The following is a 19408-nucleotide window of genomic DNA, read 5'->3' as shown; positions in this document are numbered from 1 at the left end:
ATATTGCTAAGAGAAATGTCTGAGATTTTACTGCCTATGTTTTCTTCTGGGAGTTTATGCTTTCAAGTCTAACATTTAAGTCTTTATTCCATTGTGAGTTTATTCTTGTGTATGGTATAAGCATCTAGTCTAGATTCATTTCTGTGCACTTATCTGTCCAATTTGTCCAACACCATGTATTGGATAGACTATCATTGCCCCATTGTGTATTTTTGCCGCCTTTGTCAAATATTAAGTGACCATAAAGGCAAGGGTTAATTTTGGGGCTCTGTATTCTGTTCCATTGATCTATATGTCTGTTTTTATGTCAGCACCATGCTATTTTGATTACTATGTCCTTGTAGTATAGTTTGATATCAGGTAGTATGATACCTCCAACTTTGTTCTTCTTTCTCAAGGTTGCTGAGGCTGTTAAGGGTCTTTTGTAGTTCCATATAAATTGTTGGATTTTCTGTTCTAGTTCTGTTAAATACACCATTTGCCTTTTTATATAAATTGCACTGAATCTACTAGTATAGATTGCTTTGGGTAGTATAAACATTTTAATGATATTAATTTTTCTTATCCATGAACATGGAATATGCTTTCATTTATTTGTATTATCTTATTTTCTTTCTTCAGTATCATATAATTTTTCTGAGTACATGTTTTTTTGTTTGTTTTTAGTGCAATTGTAAATGAGATTTTTTTTAGATACCCTTTCTGCTATTTCATTATTCATGTATAAAAATGCAGCTGATTTGACTATTTATTTTGTATTCTGCTACTTTATTTTATTTATTTTATCAGTTCTATTAGTTTTATAATGAATTGTTTAGGGTTCTCTATATATAGTATCATGTCATCTGCAAATAATAACAGTTTTACTTCTTCCTTTCCAATTTGGATGTCTATTATCTTTTCTTCTTGTCTGATTTCTGTGGCTAGTACTTCTAGTACTGTGTTGGACAATAGTGGTGAAAGCATACATTTCTGTCTTACTCCTGATATTAAGGGAAGCACTTTTTAGTTTTTTCCTGTTGAGTATGATGTTGGCTGTAGGTTTGTCATATATGGCCTTTATTATGTTGAGGTGTTTCCTCTATTCCCACTCTGCTGAGAGTTTTTATCATATGTGGGTGTTGGATTTTTTCAAATGCTTTTTCTGCATTTATTGTTATGATTATATTATTTTGATCTTTCCTTTTTATGTGGTGTATCATGTTTGTTGATTTGCAGTTAATCTACCAACCTTACATTTCAGGAATAAATCCCACTTGATCATGTTATATGATATTTTTAATGTGTTGCTGGATTTAGTTTGCTAATATTCTGTTGAAGACTTTTGTGTCTGTGTTCATTAGGGATATTGGCCTATAATTTTCTTCTTTTGTAGCAGTCACCAGTATTATTTAAATCTAGCTATGCAATTCTAACTTATGGCTAAGTTTGAAAAACAGTGTGCTAGTTGATTTTTAAGGCTAGTTGACTTCCCATTTATTCCAATCAAACCAAACATTTAAAAAGCATGGGTGCCACATTTGGACTTGTAGTATATTGTGCTGTTTCTCAAACTTAATGTGTATATTAATCACCTTGTTAAAAATGCAGATTCTGATTCTGAAAATTTTGTGTGGCCTGAGATTCTGCATTTACAATGAGACCCCAGGTAATATGGATCCCATTGTTCCAGGGATCACACTGAGTTGCAACAGGCTAGTGATTATATACAAGGTTGGCCCCTGAGGTAAAGTGGGAATGGAAAGAAGGCATTATTCACTGGATTTGTTTGTCATGGTCAATCATCTGTCTTTTACTATCCTTCATTTGGATCTCAGAAAAAAAGAGTTGAGTTAATTTTATTGGAGTCTCTCAGCTCCTAATGATTATTTAGGAAGCCATTTCTGAATTCAAAGTTTGAATGTTTAAGGCAAGAAGGTAAGCAGCTTGGAGAGAGGGTGCAAGTATTAGATAGATGCTAAGCAATGGTGTGAATGCATAGCAATGATACTTTGTCATAGCTGGGATTGGGAACAGTGTTTCCCTATATATAAACATATATGAGTCTCACATCCATCCTATGATGAAATCCAGAAAGAAATTATTATGCTCGTTTTAAAGCTGAAGAAACAGACTCAGAGATGCTCAGTGACCTATCTGAACTTATAAAGGAAGCTAGAAGCAGAGAGGGAACTGTAACCAGACAGACAATGGGTCCATGCTGCCTGTCACTACTCAAGCCAATTAAGCAGAGATTGGGTTGAATCATATATGAGTGTTTATTCCAATATTACCAGCAGCATGGGAGAGCAGCAGGTCATCCACAAAAATCTGCTCTCCAGCCCACCATAAGCCAGCTGCTTATATAGGTAGAAGTACAAAGGAAAGTAGGCAAAAAGGACAAATGGGCAGTTTACAGATATGCAAAAGGGCTGGGGATCTTCAGAGGGCTTAGTGATATGAAAGAGCTGGGGGTTACATGGGGAAATAGACAAAGGGTAGGCCAAATGGACAGTTAACAGGTAAGCAGGCTGTAGATTTGCAAAGGCCTGCAGGTATGCAAAAAGGGCTGGGATCTTCAAAGGACTGGTGATTCTGGTTTCTGTCTCTGAATTCTGCAACAAAGTTGTTAATCTTTCCATGATAATAGGCAGCTCCAAATGGGGAGGAAGGTCTGCATCTCCAGGTCAGCTCCCAGGTCCTGAGTGTGACTGCCAGCCAGGTTAGAATGTGCCTTCTTTAATCAGAACAAAACAATCATGGTTAACAGAGCATGGTTAATATTTCTTACAGTTCTAGCTGGTTCCATAACATTCTATTTCTGCCCTTATCAGAACTAAATTCCTTGGTTTCCTGACAGCAGAGACAAATGTTCTTTTCATTAACCCATTGTACACCATAAGCATCTGTAAATGCAAGCGGCAGACTTTCCCCACACGCCATGTGCATCTATAAAAGAAAAATGTTTTCCCTAAGTGGCAGCCCTGACCAACTTTAAAATCATTTTTCATGAGAATTTTCAGCTGAAAATATTCAAGACCACCCAAATTGTGAGAAATATATTTATTTTTATAATATTCATTGCAAATTGATTTATTAAATTCAAAATATCGTGGCATGTGGAGATGGTTTTTGTTTTGGACACGTGGCAGTTAACTGGTTAAACAGATTATCAGAAGTGTGAGACAGAAAGGGAGAGTGTTCTCAATATAAATTTGGTAAACATTGCCTTTTAAAAATACAAAAACGTAGAAAAATAATGTTTAAATCTTTGTTAACCAGTTAAGGGAAGATGATGGACAGATAGCTATTTAGTGATCTCTTGTGTAAAGAATATGAATTATGTCTTTAACTGTATTTGAAATTATATGCTTTTGATGAGAGAGTCTTTCTGCCAAGCACACTGCCTTCTCCACATAGCATCACTGAATGCTCCCTGAATCTATAATAACATTTTCCCAGCCAATTTCCTTCACCTGTCTTGGTGGCCAGTGTCCTACCTGCAGTTTTAAAAACCACCAAGACCAATAGATGTTAGATATCACAGCATACACAAAAAGACCACTCAGCCAATACTAAAATTTATGGCTGTGCTTTATGCCTTGCTGATTCCTTCAACCTCTCTGCCCCACCTTACTGTTAATTGGCCAGACTTAGGGTGGAAATAATGCAACATTGCAATCAGCAGAGTAGAGGCATGTGACAGTCTATAATGAAAAAAAATATGGGATCAGAAAGCAAAGTAAAACAAAACAATTCTGTGTTTTGGTAAATCCTGACTTTGTGAACAAGAGCATATAATTTTCAAGCTTCATTTGTCTTGTCAGTAAAGTGAGGATAATTTTATATAACTGGGAAGGTTGCTACCAAAAGTTGAAGTAATGATTAAGAAAGCACTTGGAGGATTATAAGATACTCTATGCTGGTAAAGGCCTATTTTTTAGTATTTTTACTCTTTGAGAATAGAACTATCTCAAACCACTTTTCTCCTTGCTTATTACATTCTGTTTCTTGAACACTCCAAACTTGTTTCTATCTCAGTGCCTTTACACTTGCTCTTCTCTCTGCCTGTTATGACTTTCCCCAACCCTGATTTTTACGTGGTTGGTTCATACTCATCATGTAGGTCTCAACCCAAATATCACCTTTCCAGAGATGCCTATCTCATCGAATCTAACAAGCTACACATACTCCAGTTTCTTTTTCTTTATCACTTCAATCTATTGTATTTTCTTCATAGCACTTGCCATGATGATACATATCATGATGAAACTTGTCATGATTATCTTATTTATCTACTTTATTATCAGTCTTCTTCCACTGGAATGTTAGTGCTATGAAGGTAGGAACTTCGTCTTTCTTATTCATTGCTAGGTCTAAGGAACTTGAATTGTGCCTGAAACATAGTAGATACATGTTTAATGGAAAATTTTGCAAATGATGTGGCCCTCACATTTAGGACAGAAGGAAGGTAATGTGTTTCACCTTCTTTTTCTAACATTTCCACCCTTCTATGCACCCTCTAAAGAGTGGCCCCATGCCACACCTACACTGCTTGCTCCTCTAACATTGACTGTCTGCATATTTTTCACCTGCCTGGAATTAATTTTTCCCAAGGGTGGATTCTTTTCCTTAGTGTAATTGTAAGGTGCTCAAGAAGAGAGACTGTGCTGAGTTCTCTTCTTCCAATCCTCCACAGCACCTGGCCCAAAGACAGCCAGGCAGCCCCCTCTCCCACTGATGAAGTGAGTAGATGGATGGGCTATTAGCCTCAGTACTCCCTCTGTCCCCTAACTAACTAAAGATGCCATGCAAGATTTCAGTTAGCTCGTGGGTTTTAGTTCACATGTGCATCAGTGCTTGGGATGCAGAAAGACAGCAGTGGTGTCAAAAGTTTGAAGATGTATAATATAATCTGCATCATTTTTCTATTTGTTAAATCCAATCTAGGAATGTTGTTGCATGGAATTCCCACTTCTTTGGTAGTTAGGTATTGTGTACCCCTTTTGAGAGATACAGGAACTCTGGGTCAAAGAGGCCAAAGATGGTAAGGACCATGACTAAGAGGCTGGTGGAGGACAGACTATGTCTTAGTATCTCAGCTCTTGGGTTCTGCCTGTGCCTATTTGATCCTCCCACTCTGGCCCCTGCCACAGAACCTCTGCACTTCTCCAATATAGAAAAGTCTTATATTTGACTACATGTCAACATGCCCCTCATTACTTACCAAATTTGGAATCCTTTGAGACCCTTGGGAAGCCCACCCAGGGCCAGGCACAGAGAAAATGCCTCCTGAATGCTCAGCTCATGTCTCTTGGTAGTCTTCCTTCAGTAACAGCTGTAGAGGGATCAAAATAGAGATCAATAATTCCCAGCTCTCGTGTGGATCTATGTGGTAGAGTCAACATTCATAAACTTCTTTAAATGTGTTTATTTGTGTGTCTCTGTTCTGAGGGCCACCCCAAATAAGACAGCTTATTTTTTTTCATTTCCTCTTTTTGGTCTTTTTCTTTATTTGTTTTTTAAGAAGTTGCCTGATAACCATATACTTTTTCCAATCCTAGGACTATATTCAGAAGACTTAGCTCCCATTCATAAAACCTAGTTTAGTTAGATTTTCTGATTAGTTATTCTGTGTTAATCTGTCAGCTGCCCTCTCCCCACAAGTGGGGATACCCCAGAAAGATTGCAAAATTCCTTATCCAGTGGTTCTCAACCTTGGCTGCACATTAGAATCACCTGGGAATCCTTTTAAAATCCTGATTTCTGGGCCTCATCCTCCGGAAATTCTGTTTCTTTGTTACTAATGTTGTGGGCCCACCCCATAACAAAGAAACAGAATTTCCAGAGGATGAGGCCCAGAAATCAGGATTTTAAAAGGATTCCCAGGTGATTCTAATGTGCAGCCAAGATTGAGAACCACTGCTCTAATCTCTTCCTTAACTGTTCTTTAACCCATAAATAGCCGGATGTGGCCAGGGCAGTCATACACACACACACACACACACACACACACACACACTGCAGAAGTTTTCTAGCCTCCTTTGTGGCTGATTGATAATCTGATTCCTGGATGATGTTGATAATGATGATGATAATGATGATGATGATAGTGATCATGAATTTCTGCTTATTTCTTAATAAGTAGTTATTGATAACATGTGGTTCCCTTACTGACTCCTCTAGGAAAAGAAGGGTACATTTACTGGCTTTCTTCACAGCTCCTTCTAAGTGGTGGGAGGTGGAAGTGGTGGATAGGAAGCCTTGACACTATGGTTGAAACAAACACCAGGATTTCTCAGTGACAGCTTACTGCAGAGCAAAATGCCCTGGGCTGTCAGGTTCCACACTTCTTATTTCTAGTCCTGGTTCTTTAGATAATTATCTGTATGACCTTCCTTAAGCTCTTTCCATCCCAAGCCTCCTTTTCTCTACTTGTAAATTAGTTGGGGGCGGGGGGGAGGTTGTAAGGTAAAAAAAAAAAATACTCTTTAACTCTGAAAGGCTCAGGGCACTGTTGTGTTCCCTACCTCTAGGGAAGCAGTTCAACTGCTCTAGTTGTGATTTAAATGTCTCTAGATTCCTTCTCCAGGAGGCAACTTGAAACTCTAAAGAGAAAAAGCAGTCTTGGAACCCCCAACCCCAGCCTCTTTCCCACTGCAACTCTGAAGACTGAACTCCATCTCCCACTCCCTGCAGCATCAGACTCTGGGAAAATCAATCTATTTGCAAAAGCTTCCCAAATCATAAACCCTCCTTGCACACTGTTTCAGTCTCCCCACTAACATGCCACATCCAGTTCCCAAATTGTTACTCCCTGGGTGTTGGACAAAAGTGTAGTGTCCCCCTAGGAAGCTGGGCGCAAAACCCAGGGGTCATTGCATGCAATCTGAAGCTGGTGGCTGCACGTTGGAGAAAGCATAGCATCAGCAACATGCTGGATTCACGCCGTTCCAGACACCCTCAGTTGAGCTCTCAGAGACTCTACAATGTCCCCCTCCCAATTCTCTAACTGTCCCCTGCCTCGTTCTTCTTGCACAACCCCAAAATTTGTGCAGACACTTCCTAGTGACCACTGTCCTTCGACGGCCAACCAGGTACCGAATGAGGCCTCCAGCTTGTCAGTAGTCACCATGGTCGCCGCAGCCCCCTCTCAGTTCCCTGTGCCACAGCTCCTAGCTGGTATTTTGGGCACTGGTGCAGAAGATAAAAAGGAGAGTAAGGGCAAAGGAAGGTGAAGAAGGCGGATCATGGGGGCTGCCCAGAGAAGATCCCCTAAGTCTGGGCTTCCAGCTGCAGCAAGAAGGGGGAGGGAGAGCCAGGGAAGAGCTGCGAAAGGAGGGGGCCTGAGACTGTAGCAGCAAAGACTTTGCCAACCCCTTTAGCTCCCCAGCGGGGATGGACAGGGCGGAGCTTCAACCGCGGCTCCCCATTGGCTCTCTCGCGAGGCCCTTAGACTTTGCGTAAAGTGCGGTTGCAGAGGCTCTGACTTCACTGGCTCAGAGCACAGCGCCTGCAGGCCTAAGACAGACGGATTCAAGGGGACAGAAATTTATTCTGAACGACCCCCAACTGCGTGAAGGAGGAACGGTGCTCAGTGGACGCCTGGCGCTGCTGTCCTGAATTCAGAACCCGCTCTGCCTGCGCACCCCAAGCTGAGGAACATTTGGAGCCAGCCTCATTCGCCAGCCGCATTTGCCAGCCCCGCGCTCCACTGTCCAGCTCAGCTCAGCCCACTCCGAGTCAGGTCCAGCGGTTGTCTTTTCCTTCTTGCGGGTCCCCTCCGTGCTATCCTCCCACCCACCCCCTCCCACTCCGGACGCTGAGCAGTGCTCGCCCAGCGCACTGTGGAGACCCCCCCCCATCCCTCCCTCTCTCTTCCCTTGGCTCTCCCTGACCCAGTAGCTTAAAGATTTTGAGGTTTTCCAAAGGCGTCAAGCTGGACGCCCCAACCACAGAATCGCCCCAAGGGGCTTTCCCAAACCCCAGCATCATGAGCTATGGGGACGAGCTCACCCCTGAAGCTCTGAGTGTGCCAAGCGGGTTTGATGATCTGATCACCTCCACCGCCTCCCAGGTGCTGCAGGCTATTTCTAATGCCGCATCCGCAGTTGGTAGCTCAGGCCGGGATAGTGTGCTCTCCATGATCCATAAGCTACCCGGCCATATCTCAAACATTGGCAACCTGGATGACACAGCAGGTCCTCTGGCTTCAGAGATGGTGTCTCAGGATGAGCGGGTACAGTTCTGGCTAGTAATAGGGTACACCATAGTGGTATTTGCTGCCATACTAGGCAACTGGGTCTTAAACCATGTGATTTTGAAGTACAAGAAGATGCACACTGCCACCGGCCTCTTTGTCGTCAACATCTCCGTGACCAACATGATGCTGGCTTTTCTCAGCTCTCCCTTCACCATGGTAAGCTGGATGTTGAAGAGGGCGACCCGGGGCTCAGGCCATGAGAGCAGAAACACAACTTTAAGTGCGTAGAGACAGGAATGACTGAGGGATGCTGTAAACGGTTTGGAACTTGGGGGGAGGGGAGCTACAGCCATGATAGTGATTGCGTTGCTAAATTAATCTCCTGCCTTGTCAGAGGCTGAGTGACGTGTGTGGCTTAAGGAAGCTGTGGGGAACTGTTTCGGGTGAGCTTTGTCACAAAGACCTAGCTTCAGTTTCCCCATCTTTCAAACGCAGTGCTTGGAATGGAACGTGGCTAATAATTTTTGTGATATGAGGTCCGGGTCTTCAAGCTGGGCTGTTTCTGTGGAAATAGATGAGAGGGTATGAGAGCTGCAATGTGAAAATATTTCCTTCCTGAGACAATAATGCCAGCAGTTTGGTGAAGCAAGGAAGCTTCTCTACTTCTATTTTGAGCTTGTAAGAGGGGAATTAGGCAGTGCTGAGTCCTGGTGCCTCACCATGTCCTTTCTCCCACAGGTGCGCTATCTGTGTAATTCCTTGGTGTTTGGGAAGATGACATGCCACCTCAGTCGTTTTGCTCAGTACTCTTGTGCCTATGTAACTGTGATGACCATGGCTGCTATTTCCCTGGACCGACATCGGGTATGTGTTTCCCAGGGCTTTTCAGGTCTTATAAAAGAGTAGGTTTTTCTTCTAGATAGATGGAAGCAGCTAAGAACACAAATAATTTAAAATGTTCTTATATATATAGAGAGAGAGAGAGAGAGAGAGAGAGAGAGAGAGAATACACACACACACACACACACACACATATGTATGTATGTATTAGGAGGATTGCAAAGTGTGAATTACAGACTTTTGCCATATCAAATATTATGTAACAAAAATACCATCATCTTTTATATGGTGCTATGAAAACAGATGGAGCAATAAGAAAATTTATTTTTTTAAAAGTGGCCTCCTCCTTTGGAAAATATTTTTTCTTTTTTTTTCTTTTTTGTTGTTGTTATGGAAAACATTTTTTATTTGCTGCATTGCAGAACTGGCTAAGGGAAGAAAGAGGAAAAGAATGAGTCAGAGCAGGGTGTGGCTTCAGGGCTGGGGGTGGGTTGAGTCTGGGAGGTGGGCTTGAAATCTGTGAATGAGAACTGAGCAAATGAAATGGAAATAAATTGAGAGATTGAGGAAGAAGAAGTTGAGAGGAGGGATTGAAGTGACTTAAAAGGAAGGAGATAGGGCTAGAGATGCAATATTGTTAATCAGTTGGGAGGGAGCCAGGAAACAAGTACAGTGGGAAGAACATAGAGGAAAATTGAAGGGGTTGTGTCTGGAACCAGATGGAGGTGGCCATAGAGAAATCTAGGTAATAGGAGATTAAGGAATATGGGAGAGGACATATAGGAAGAGAGGAGAGGGGAAGGGAGGAAAGAAAGACTGACCATTGAAAGATCAAGATGGGAGGGGATGGAGGGATAAGGGAAAGAGACATAAAGGGAACCAAGTGGGGTAAAGGATAGAGAGATGTGGAGTGCTCGCCCATCGATATATGATAAAGAAAAAATACATTACACTTTTGGACATCCATCCCTCTTCTCCACTGAACTCCTAAATGGGAGACAGAAACTTTGAAATCAGTCCACTTGGATTGCTATCTTCCCATTGATGTGTTTCTCTCTACACTAACCAACTTTGTTCTTTCATAAAACAAAATACCACTTATCGGTCAACAGAACTAGTACCCAAAGTACATTATTCACCCACCTACCAAGTCTTTGCACTTTTGCAAAAGAATGTCAGTTGAAGAATGACTAGTAAGTAACCCTAATATAGATTGTTTAATTGGGCTGGGGTCTTTTCTTCCAGGTCATGCTATATCCCCTGAAATCCCGAATTACTCCAATGCAAGGCAATGTTTGCATCATTATCATCTGGATTGTGAGCACCTGTGCTGCTTTGCCACATGCCATTTACCAAAAGCTTTACCAAGTGGAGATTGGGTAAGAGGAACACAGAATGGCCAGTGTCTGAATTCCAGCAACCCATGACCTTGAAAGTCTCATGAAATAAGGGGAATGGGATAGGGGCTGGAATAGCACATTTCAAAACATGGGTACAAAAATAAATTTCTCTAAACTGGAATTTACTAAGAGTACTCAAGAACTCTCATGACAATGGGTTGTTAGGCATACCACTTTCTGTTTGGGGTCCATTGTTTCTGTATATATCATATGAGATGTCTGGAATTGATGAAAACTAAAACTCCCTGCTTTATAACTCTAGTCTTCAGTCCTAGCACAGACACAAATAGTAAATATGTCTCTTCCTTAAGGCCTGTCTGCCATATAACACCTGACTATGGGGCTAAGGGAAAAGGGAAAGTAAGTTAATGTTTCTTTCTCTGACTGTCTTATAACCTAGAAACATAACTGAAGAAACTGTATGCCTCCCCAGTTTCTCCTACACTTCAAAATCCACATGGAAATATCTTGACCTGAGCACCTTTTTGCTCTTCTTCATCTTGCCATTGATGGTGCTGATGGTTGTCTATGGTCATGTGGCCAAAAAACTGTGGATCCATAATGCTGTTGATGACATCAATATCCACACCTACATTTGCCAGCGTGGGAAGAAGAAGCAAAGTCTGAAGATGCTAATGATGGTGGTGCTTGTCTACACTATTTGCTGGCTTCCCCTCAACCTCTATCTGGTGCTGCTCTCTAGTGAATCCATCTCAAGCCACAATGGTCTCTACTTCTTCCTCCACTGGCTTGCAATTAGCAGCTCATGCTACAACCCTTACATCTATTGCTGGCTCAGTGATAGCTTCCATATTGAAGTTCAGAAGGTCATAATGGATATCCAGAAGATGCTACTAGATGGAATCAGCCGTCTGAGAGGGGAGCACCGCCAACTGAGCTCTGCCTCACCCACTAACCGCCCTGCTAGGATGGATCCCAATCCTGGAGTGCCCAAATTCCCACGATTCAAAGATTTTGATGAGCTACCCAGTCCTCCTCCATCCCCAGAGGTGGAAACCTCCTTTCTCTACCCCTCAGTGCCTAGAGTTTAAGCTGCCCAGACCGCGATAGATTATCCATCCTCAAAAACTCAGATAGGGTGGGACCAAAATAATAAGTTTCATTCATTTTACATGGTCGGGGGAATGGAGGAAGGGGTTGGAATTTGAGGGATGGGGGCCATGTGAGCCACCAAATGTGTCTTACTTGCTCTTTCATTTTCTTCTGTTTGTATTTTCTCCTGTTTCCTTTCCAACATTTTCTTGCTCCCAACAGTAAGTAAACTGAAGATATTAGATCTTCAGGCTCATCAGAGATGTTTTTACATAACTCAAAGGAAAGTTACACTATGACCTAGGTCTCCTAAATTTCATCTCTGATTCTGGAGACTGTTCCCTTCTCCATTTTTGTGTGCCCACCTGGCCATGGCACTTGTGTTCTGACATCTTAGACATTGTCTCAGAGCCCCCAGAGATTACTTATATTTATTTAGCTGAACAAGAAGTCAATGTCCATATTGTGTCCAAAATCTTCCCAGAGAAATAACAGAAGAGAAATTCATAGTTTCTGAAATTTATTTGGGTTCTCTAGGAACTTAGAGCTCCCTATAAATGCAAGTAGTCTTATCTCCTCATGGAAGAATGAGAATGAGAAACCTTACAGGAAAAGACAAGGCAGTTAAATGGTTCACTCCACATCACCTGGGTTATTTCTCCAGAATGCAAATACAATAATTTGATGATAGCTTTCCTTTAAATGCAGTGACAATTCAAGTGCCCAAGTTAGCACTGCAAAATCCAAAAATTCTCCCTGTTTCTTGACTCTACATTTAACATACCTTATCTAATGTAAACTTGTACTGTCTATTCTTGCCTTTCTTTTTCTGGAAAAAGAGAAAGTGTAATGTGTTCACTGTTGATTTGTTTCCATCCCTCTAGCCTATGAGAATTTCAACTCAAGAGAGATGAGGAGGAAGTAACTATCTGCCATCGCCTTTCATGTGGAGACATTGTTATTAAGGCTCTTTGAAAGGTATAACTGTGTGTGTCAGGAAAATGCCAAGATGAGGGTGTGTTTTTTCTCCTCCTCCCCCTGATTCCTTACTCATATCCTTGTCTGCCCCTTTTCATCTCCTTTCCTCCCCCTCTATCTTCTCTCCCTGGCACCTTCTCCTCTTATACTTTCTCTGTTCCACCCTTCTCCTTTTCCTCCTTTTCCTCCTCTGCCTCCTACAAATTCCTTCCTTCTTCTTACCCTCTTTCCATGTCTCCTTTGTTCCCTTCCCTTCCTCCTTTCCCCTCTTCTCCCTGCTTCTGCCCATGTTATCTTCTTCACTTCTTTCCTCTTCCCTTAATTATCTTTCATTTTCTTCTCTCTTTACTCCTCTTATTCCAGCTCCAGCTTCCTCATTCCTCCTGAGTCCCTTCCTTCTTTGGCACCCCTTCTCTAATTTGTCCTTCTTTCTTCATTCCTCTATTATCTATCTATTCATCCTTCACTTCTTTGAACTCTGATGCATAGTTTAAACTACTGCTTTCTCCTTGCATTTTAATTATTGTTCATCAATTCTCTCCAATATTTCTCTCTTCTCTTATCTTCAGAATTCAGACTTCTCTAACCCTTAGTGGAAGCCTGGGGATCTGCACAGCATTTTAGCTTTGTTCATTTCCTCCTCCCCCTCCTTTTCATATTTCACCACCACCTCCAAAGAATCAAAATAACTTCTAAAAAATATAAAATAGCTAATAACTAACAACAACAACAGTAAGAACAGACTTTTATCACCACAAGATAACTCTGGAGATTCTTAGAAGTTCCAGGCCCACCTGGCTGGCTTCAGAGTTTTATTGCTCCATTTGCTGTGAACTTCATAGCGACTGACCATAGCAGTACTGAGAACAGGTTATCATCATCTCTTTAGAGTGTATGTGTGTTTTTTCGTCAATCTCATTCTCCCCAATCATCTTCCCTTTCTTCTCATCTTAATCATTGTCTTTTTACCAAGGACATGTTATTCAAAGTCCTTTTAATCCTTCAGTTTCCTCTGGAAAGTGGCAAGCCAGGGACATAAAGCAGATTAACTGGAGTTTAGCTTCTAGCTAGTCATCCTACCTGGTGAAAGCAAAAATTGGCTAATTTGAAGTCAGAACTCCAGGAATCTATGGAAATTTTCCATACTTGCTAAAGTATTGCATCCCTTTTTTAGATCAAGAAAAATTTGAGGGGAAAGAAGTGTAGTTTAATCTCTGCTTCTTTCTATTTTCATTTTCATGAATGAATGTTTTATCTCTTTTCCCTCCCCACTCTCACCACCAAAATTAAAAAAAACACTAAAAATACTAAAAAGAACTATATTTACATAAGTACAGGACTAAATATTTAGAGAAGTCCTGGACTAAATAGATAACCACATCCGCTTGTGGCATCATTGTAAATTGCACATTCACCTTTCAGCTTCAGCTATTTTTGAAATTGGTAGTCTTTGTGAGTGGTGAGCTCTGCTGATATCTTTTTATTTCTCATTATGTAAATCCTCATTCTTCTAAGGACAGATTTGTCTTTCTCATTCTCCTTTTAGCAGGATGGATACATCCCAGGACAATCAGGCTGATTGTCTAAGACTCTGTTTCTTCATGAGGAGAGAGCAGAGTGAAAATACCCTGAGGTAGCCAGTGCTTCTTGAAGGAATTATACCTTGCTCTGATATGTTTCTTTACCTACTTAGACTTAAGAGAAGTTCAGATAAAAGAGTTGTCATTATAATTTAAATGAGTACTGTGTTATTGTATGTTCACTTAGTGTTCTCCTTTCCAGGAACACTCCTCCCTATTCCCACCTTTATCCTCCAAAGAATCAGACACTCCCCCACACACACTTCAGTAAAGCTGAATATCTGGGATGTTCCATGCTTGACAGATGATCCAGCTTGCTGCTGCCTCAACTTTCCCTACCCATCAGCTTTGGTGATGTACATGATGCTTGAAGAATTGGGCCCCTTGGTAGTTTGAATTTTTTGTGGGGTTTGCTTAGATTCTTTTCAGCAGCAACTAATCTGAACTCAACACCCAGCCAAGTCTGGGGGTGCTACCATTGTAAGTAGTTTCTGGCTGAGGGGAACTTATTTAATTGGAATATGGTGCTAATGAGTACTAGGTCGTAGGCTCTAACCCATGTGCAGCCATTTAGCTTTGTGGGTTTGAGCATGGTGCTAAAGAACTATGGGATTGTGGTTTCAAAACCCCATATGTGTCTGTTTACAGACTGCACCACTCACCCTGGCCAACCTTTTTCTGAACATGGGTTATCAGCCATCTGGAAGACCCAGCAAAACTGTTTGAATAGCTCTGCAAAATTCATTTTCACTTCTGAGAAACAGTTTAAAGTGTATTAACTACTGATAGTGTTTTAGCAGTGTCACCTTCTTGTCAGAAGGACACCATTTTTTGAAATGTATAGTTGAACAGCAATGATGGATGGGAGAAGTTGCCAAATTATCCTTTTTCACACATCCAAATGCACATACAAGCCTTTGTCCAAGGCCATGAAACTGTACCTTGGTCTAATCCAGGACATTTAAAGAAATGCTTTGATGAAACTAAGATTTATATGAAGCTGGTCCAATGCCACACCTCATTGGTTATGTTTGGACTAGAGGAATTTATCTCCTGACACATATATCTGAGATGCTGGTAGTCAATTTTAAATGTTACTTATTTGTATATGTATAACATAGATTCACTCTTAGATATTCTGAACTGAAGGCCTTTTTCATTGAAAATTCCCTCTCATCCTGTACTTATCTTTGTGTGTTGTCATACATATACTCACTCACACATATGCATGCATTCACACATATACATAAACTCACACATACACCTATACACACCTATACACATGCACATATGTGAACACAGGTATACACCCACATATATAAGATTACATATATGCATATCCATACAGAAAAAATGTACACAAAGATTTATTATATTTTAAAATAAACATGACCAAGTCCTTTCATAATGCATATTCCAAATCTAAATTTTAATTTTTAGTCACTCTTTCAGTCAATTATCTGTTTGAGTAAATGAACTCTGTGATCTTTTCAAAACCATCATCATTTTTCTGGGTGATTAGATTACTATTTTGTACATTGTTGTAGATGCTGACACTATGTTATTAAAATCTGGGTAGCACTCACACTTCTAGCTTATAACATGGTAAGTGTCCTACTAGCAAATGCATATAATAATACCAATTGGATATTTATTACTCAAAAGAAAATATACTTAATTTTATGCTTAAACACACATAAAAGCAAACCCTTAAATTGGAAGTAGGAACTTGAATACACATGAGCATAAACAATTTATACACATATAAATTACAAAATGTACACAGAATATACACTATACACAGACAAAAAAAGATACACACAGAGCTTCAAGAAACCCTTACCATAAAAAGAATCTTGCTGATCCATGCCAGGAAAGAAAAGATTAAATGCCTAAGTTGTAATTTTCTAATACAATGAGGAATTCATAAAGCCAATGAGATCTGTGGGCTCAAACCCTTGTTAGCATATATAATGTAGGAAGAACAGAAGGCTGAAGTCCCTTTGCCTACTTTGCGAGGAACTTTTTAAGCTTGGGTGTTACCTATGCTCCAGGAAAGTTACATGCCTTAATATCAGCAAGTGACTACCAAGAATCATAATTACAAATTTGGACCATCTGCTTTCTTCTTTGCCATTGCTGAAGGCTGTTGACATCTCTAGACTATGAGACAAAGCCTCATTGATGGACACTGTCGTCCTTCAGGCCATGTGAGGAAGGAAAGGAGATGGAGCCAGTCTGGACAGTTTGAGAGTGGGGGTAAAGTTTATTCTGATAACTCTTGTTCAGAGTGTTCTGTGTCTAGTTCAACCTTCCTGTCCTTGTAATAATAATAGAACTATTTTATATGTGATTATGACTTTGTGATTCTCAAAGTTAAGACCTTTTGGTGTTTTTCAACATGTTTGTTGTCAATGTTTTTCCCCGCATTGAAAAACTAGAAACTGTTAGGGGGTCTGGATAAGACTACAGATTTCATTTGTAAATATGCTGGTGAATTGGGTAGATGCTCTGAAAACAACAAAACACTGGAAAGGAGCCTTTTTATATTCTAGGAAAAGCTTGATGCTGAAAGAAACAGCATTATCTGGATGCCCAAGGTGGGTACTGAGGAAAAACTGTAGATTTTAGCTTGAAGTGCGTTTCTTGACATAATAGATACAGATTCTGAAGGAAGTGCCCATATTTAGATTTATGTAAATAGGTATATGTTAGCTAGACAAGTTGAAATGTTATAGCAGAATTTAAAATTAAGGAGTAAATCTAGCTATTCTTTTGGGATTCTATCCTACTAGAAATAAAGTTGTCACTGGTTTGAGTATTTTTATGGAATGATCTAAATGACATCCAGGAGAGATATACAGATCAAGCTGACCCACAAGACCTTTGCTGTAGAGGATTTCCCCACTCAAAATACTGATTTCAAGGTAGTGTAAAGCCTTCATTAATAGTTGGGAAACTCTGAATACTCTTTTTGTTGTTTTAACCAAGAGGTTGTGTTTGTGAAGACCTTTGTACCTGTAACTTGGAACTCAAATAGGAAAGTTTAGTATTAAAAAATCCTTTTAAATGCAAATAAAAAATATAAAATAACCCATAAAGAAAGAAAGAAAGGAAATGATCTTTTAGACTGTATAAGGTAGTTAGTGAAGTTTATTATCTACTCCAGCACCTACCTAAGCAGTGCTTACTGGACTCTCCATGAGATGAAAATGAATTTGATATCTTAATGACTTTCAGCTTTTCAGCATTTTCCACTGCTCTGTCCTTGCTCACAAGCTCTATGGAGTGATGGAAACATCCTATGTGCACAATTTTATCCCACACTAGGTATATGGTGTATATGTAGTTGTAGTGTGGACTGCGGGACTGAAGACTCCCAGGGAGGAACACTGTGAATTTGCCACATTTTCTGTATGCAAGCTGCAATAGCAATGTTTAAATGGCACAGAAAATGATGCTCCTTGCAAAGATACTGACAAACTGCAATGGGACATCCTGACAAAGGAGAATGAGAGAAGTCTCACCTTGTTCAATAGAAGAATGGACATTATTTTGTAATCCCAATAGGGATACCTGCATTACTTATTTTCTTGTTACTGTGCTTTAAATATGCTCTGCTAATGTCCCTATTCCTCTGTACCCTCATTTAATGTTTGAATTTGGATTCTGTGTTGGGTTGGGGAGGGAGCACAGGGTAGGGGATAGTGTAGTGGGTGGGAGCATGGGAAGTAGGAGTAGATTAGAATATATATGTATTCACACAGTAAATAAAAATATTTGTTTAAAAACACTTCCAAGCTTTTCTTTTTTATTTTTTATTGACTTTTGAGAGAGAGATAGAGAAAGGGAGAAACATTGATTTTTTTTGTTCCACTTATTTATGCATTCATTGGTTGACTCCTGCATGTGCCCTGACTAGAATCAAACCCACAACCTTGGCATATTGGAAGGATACTCTAACCAACTGAGCTATCCAGCAATGGTCCCAAGCTCTTCTCATATGAGTAGATCTGGTTGGCACAGGGTGAGGTGTTCCTTACATCAGTGGGTATTTATGATCCACAGTACCTACCATAAGTGTCAATTGATTATTGCTGGTGCCAATTCAACATCAACAGGAATCCCCAATTTGGGGTATGGTGTAGAAGAAAACTTTATTCAGTGCAAATATTGATTAAAGCATGGCTGTGAAAACAGCACTACTGTGGAGCAGCTCAATAGTGCTACAGCACAGCTGTGAAAACAGGCTGTGAGGTGAACCTGGGGCCAGGCCCCTCTTCAGCTAAGCAGCTCTGCTCCACTCTGTCTACTCCACACAGGTCTGCTCTGGTCTGGTGAGCCATCTTCAATGTTTCAGTTTCAGCTGGGGAAATGCAGTCTTCAGTGGAAAATGTGCTCTCAGAGCCAGAGGGGAGATGGCTTATATGAAGGGAAGTCCCTGCCCCTGGCTCCTGATTGGTTCATCCTCATGCAAATGAGGATGCCAAATCCTCAAAGTTTGATAGATCCAAAAGGCATGTCCTGATTGGACAGAGTACAGCCACTCTGCCAGAGCTGAGCAGCTCTGATTGAATGGGGAATCCCAGTCCTATTGGTTGGACTAGGACTCCAGGAACTCCTTTATAAGGGCTGGCTCATATGGCAGCAACACAGTGCAGCAGGAAGTTCAGTGCACAGGCGCACCAGTCAGTGCAGGCTTCTCCCTGAAGTGTAGTTTGCATGAGTGTCTCCTGTGTGGAAATGACTGCTAGGCTCTGTTTTTTGTTGTCGTTGTTGTTCTTGCTGTTTTTGTGTGGGTTTTTGCTTGTTTGTTTGTTTTTAGCCACCAGGAGCCCTTCTCAGTTCTCAGGGTATAAGTTAAAAATTATTGAAAACTTTCTATGTGCTAACCATATGGGTATTGAAGTGGGAGTGGGTGGGAGTAGAGATATAATGTAGAAGCAAACCTTTTGAACTCTGCTTTGGAAAAGTTTCCTGGTTGGCAAAAGAGACAGTTTGCCCATGAGAACACTAGGGGAGTCAAATCTCCACCTGCTGGTTAGTAACCAGAAAAGCATGTTGGGACCTCAATGGGAAAGTAACAAACTCCAAAAATAGGTGGGGTCAAGTCAAGAATGCCCAAAGCAATGAAGATGCCTCACTCAATAAAACCAAATCTAAGAATTCCAAGATTTAAATCCAGTAGGAGAATTTCTAGATGGGAATGAGTATTAACCAAGTGGCTTGAGCATGACACCCTGAATTTACCATTCCTTAAGCACCTTTAGCTTGAATTATCACTGCATTAATCATCCCTAAGCCCCATATGTGCTCTATGCCCTTTGTATGCTCTGATCCTTTAAAACTCAGTTGGCTTTTGGAAACCTGTAAGC

General features: G+C 40.7%; 1 protein-coding gene across 3 annotated transcripts; it reads left to right on the top strand.

The window, feature by feature from the left end:
• The first annotated feature begins 7446 nt into the window (after positions 1-7446).
• LOC102264161 (probable G-protein coupled receptor 83) lies at positions 7447-17823 on the top strand. 3 transcript variants are annotated; one of them, XM_014547678.1, is made up of 5 exons: positions 7447-8398; positions 8921-9046; positions 10268-10401; positions 10823-11432; positions 12360-17823. In XM_014547678.1, the coding sequence occupies exons 1-5, from the start codon at positions 7973-7975 to the stop codon at positions 12387-12389; spliced, it is 1326 nt and encodes a 441-aa protein (XP_014403164.1). In that variant the 5' UTR covers positions 7447-7972; the 3' UTR covers positions 12390-17823. The 3 variants fall into 3 exon arrangements, with proteins under 3 accessions (XP_014403164.1, XP_014403165.1, XP_014403163.1); XM_014547679.1 differs by having other exon boundaries at positions 10856-17823; XM_014547677.1 differs by having other exon boundaries at positions 10823-17823.
• Positions 17824-19408: the final 1585 nt, after the last annotated feature.

Source organism: Myotis brandtii, unplaced genomic scaffold, assembly GCF_000412655.1.
Source record: "Myotis brandtii unplaced genomic scaffold, ASM41265v1 scaffold480, whole genome shotgun sequence".
Taxonomy (NCBI): domain Eukaryota; kingdom Metazoa; phylum Chordata; class Mammalia; order Chiroptera; family Vespertilionidae; genus Myotis; species Myotis brandtii.
This window is presented reverse-complemented; position numbering and strand designations above follow the sequence as displayed.

Excerpts from the sequence above, each read along its gene's own strand:
- LOC102264161 (XM_014547677.1), top strand. The coding sequence starts at position 7,973 with ATGAGCTATGGGGACGAGCTCACCCCTGAAGCTCTGAGTGTGCCAAGC. Across the intron at positions 8,399-8,920 it reads TCAGCTCTCCCTTCACCATG|GTGCGCTATCTGTGTAATTC; the intron begins GTAAGCTGGATG and ends TTTCTCCCACAG. Across the intron at positions 10,402-10,822 it reads CTTTACCAAGTGGAGATTGG|AAACATAACTGAAGAAACTG; the intron begins GTAAGAGGAACA and ends CTTATAACCTAG.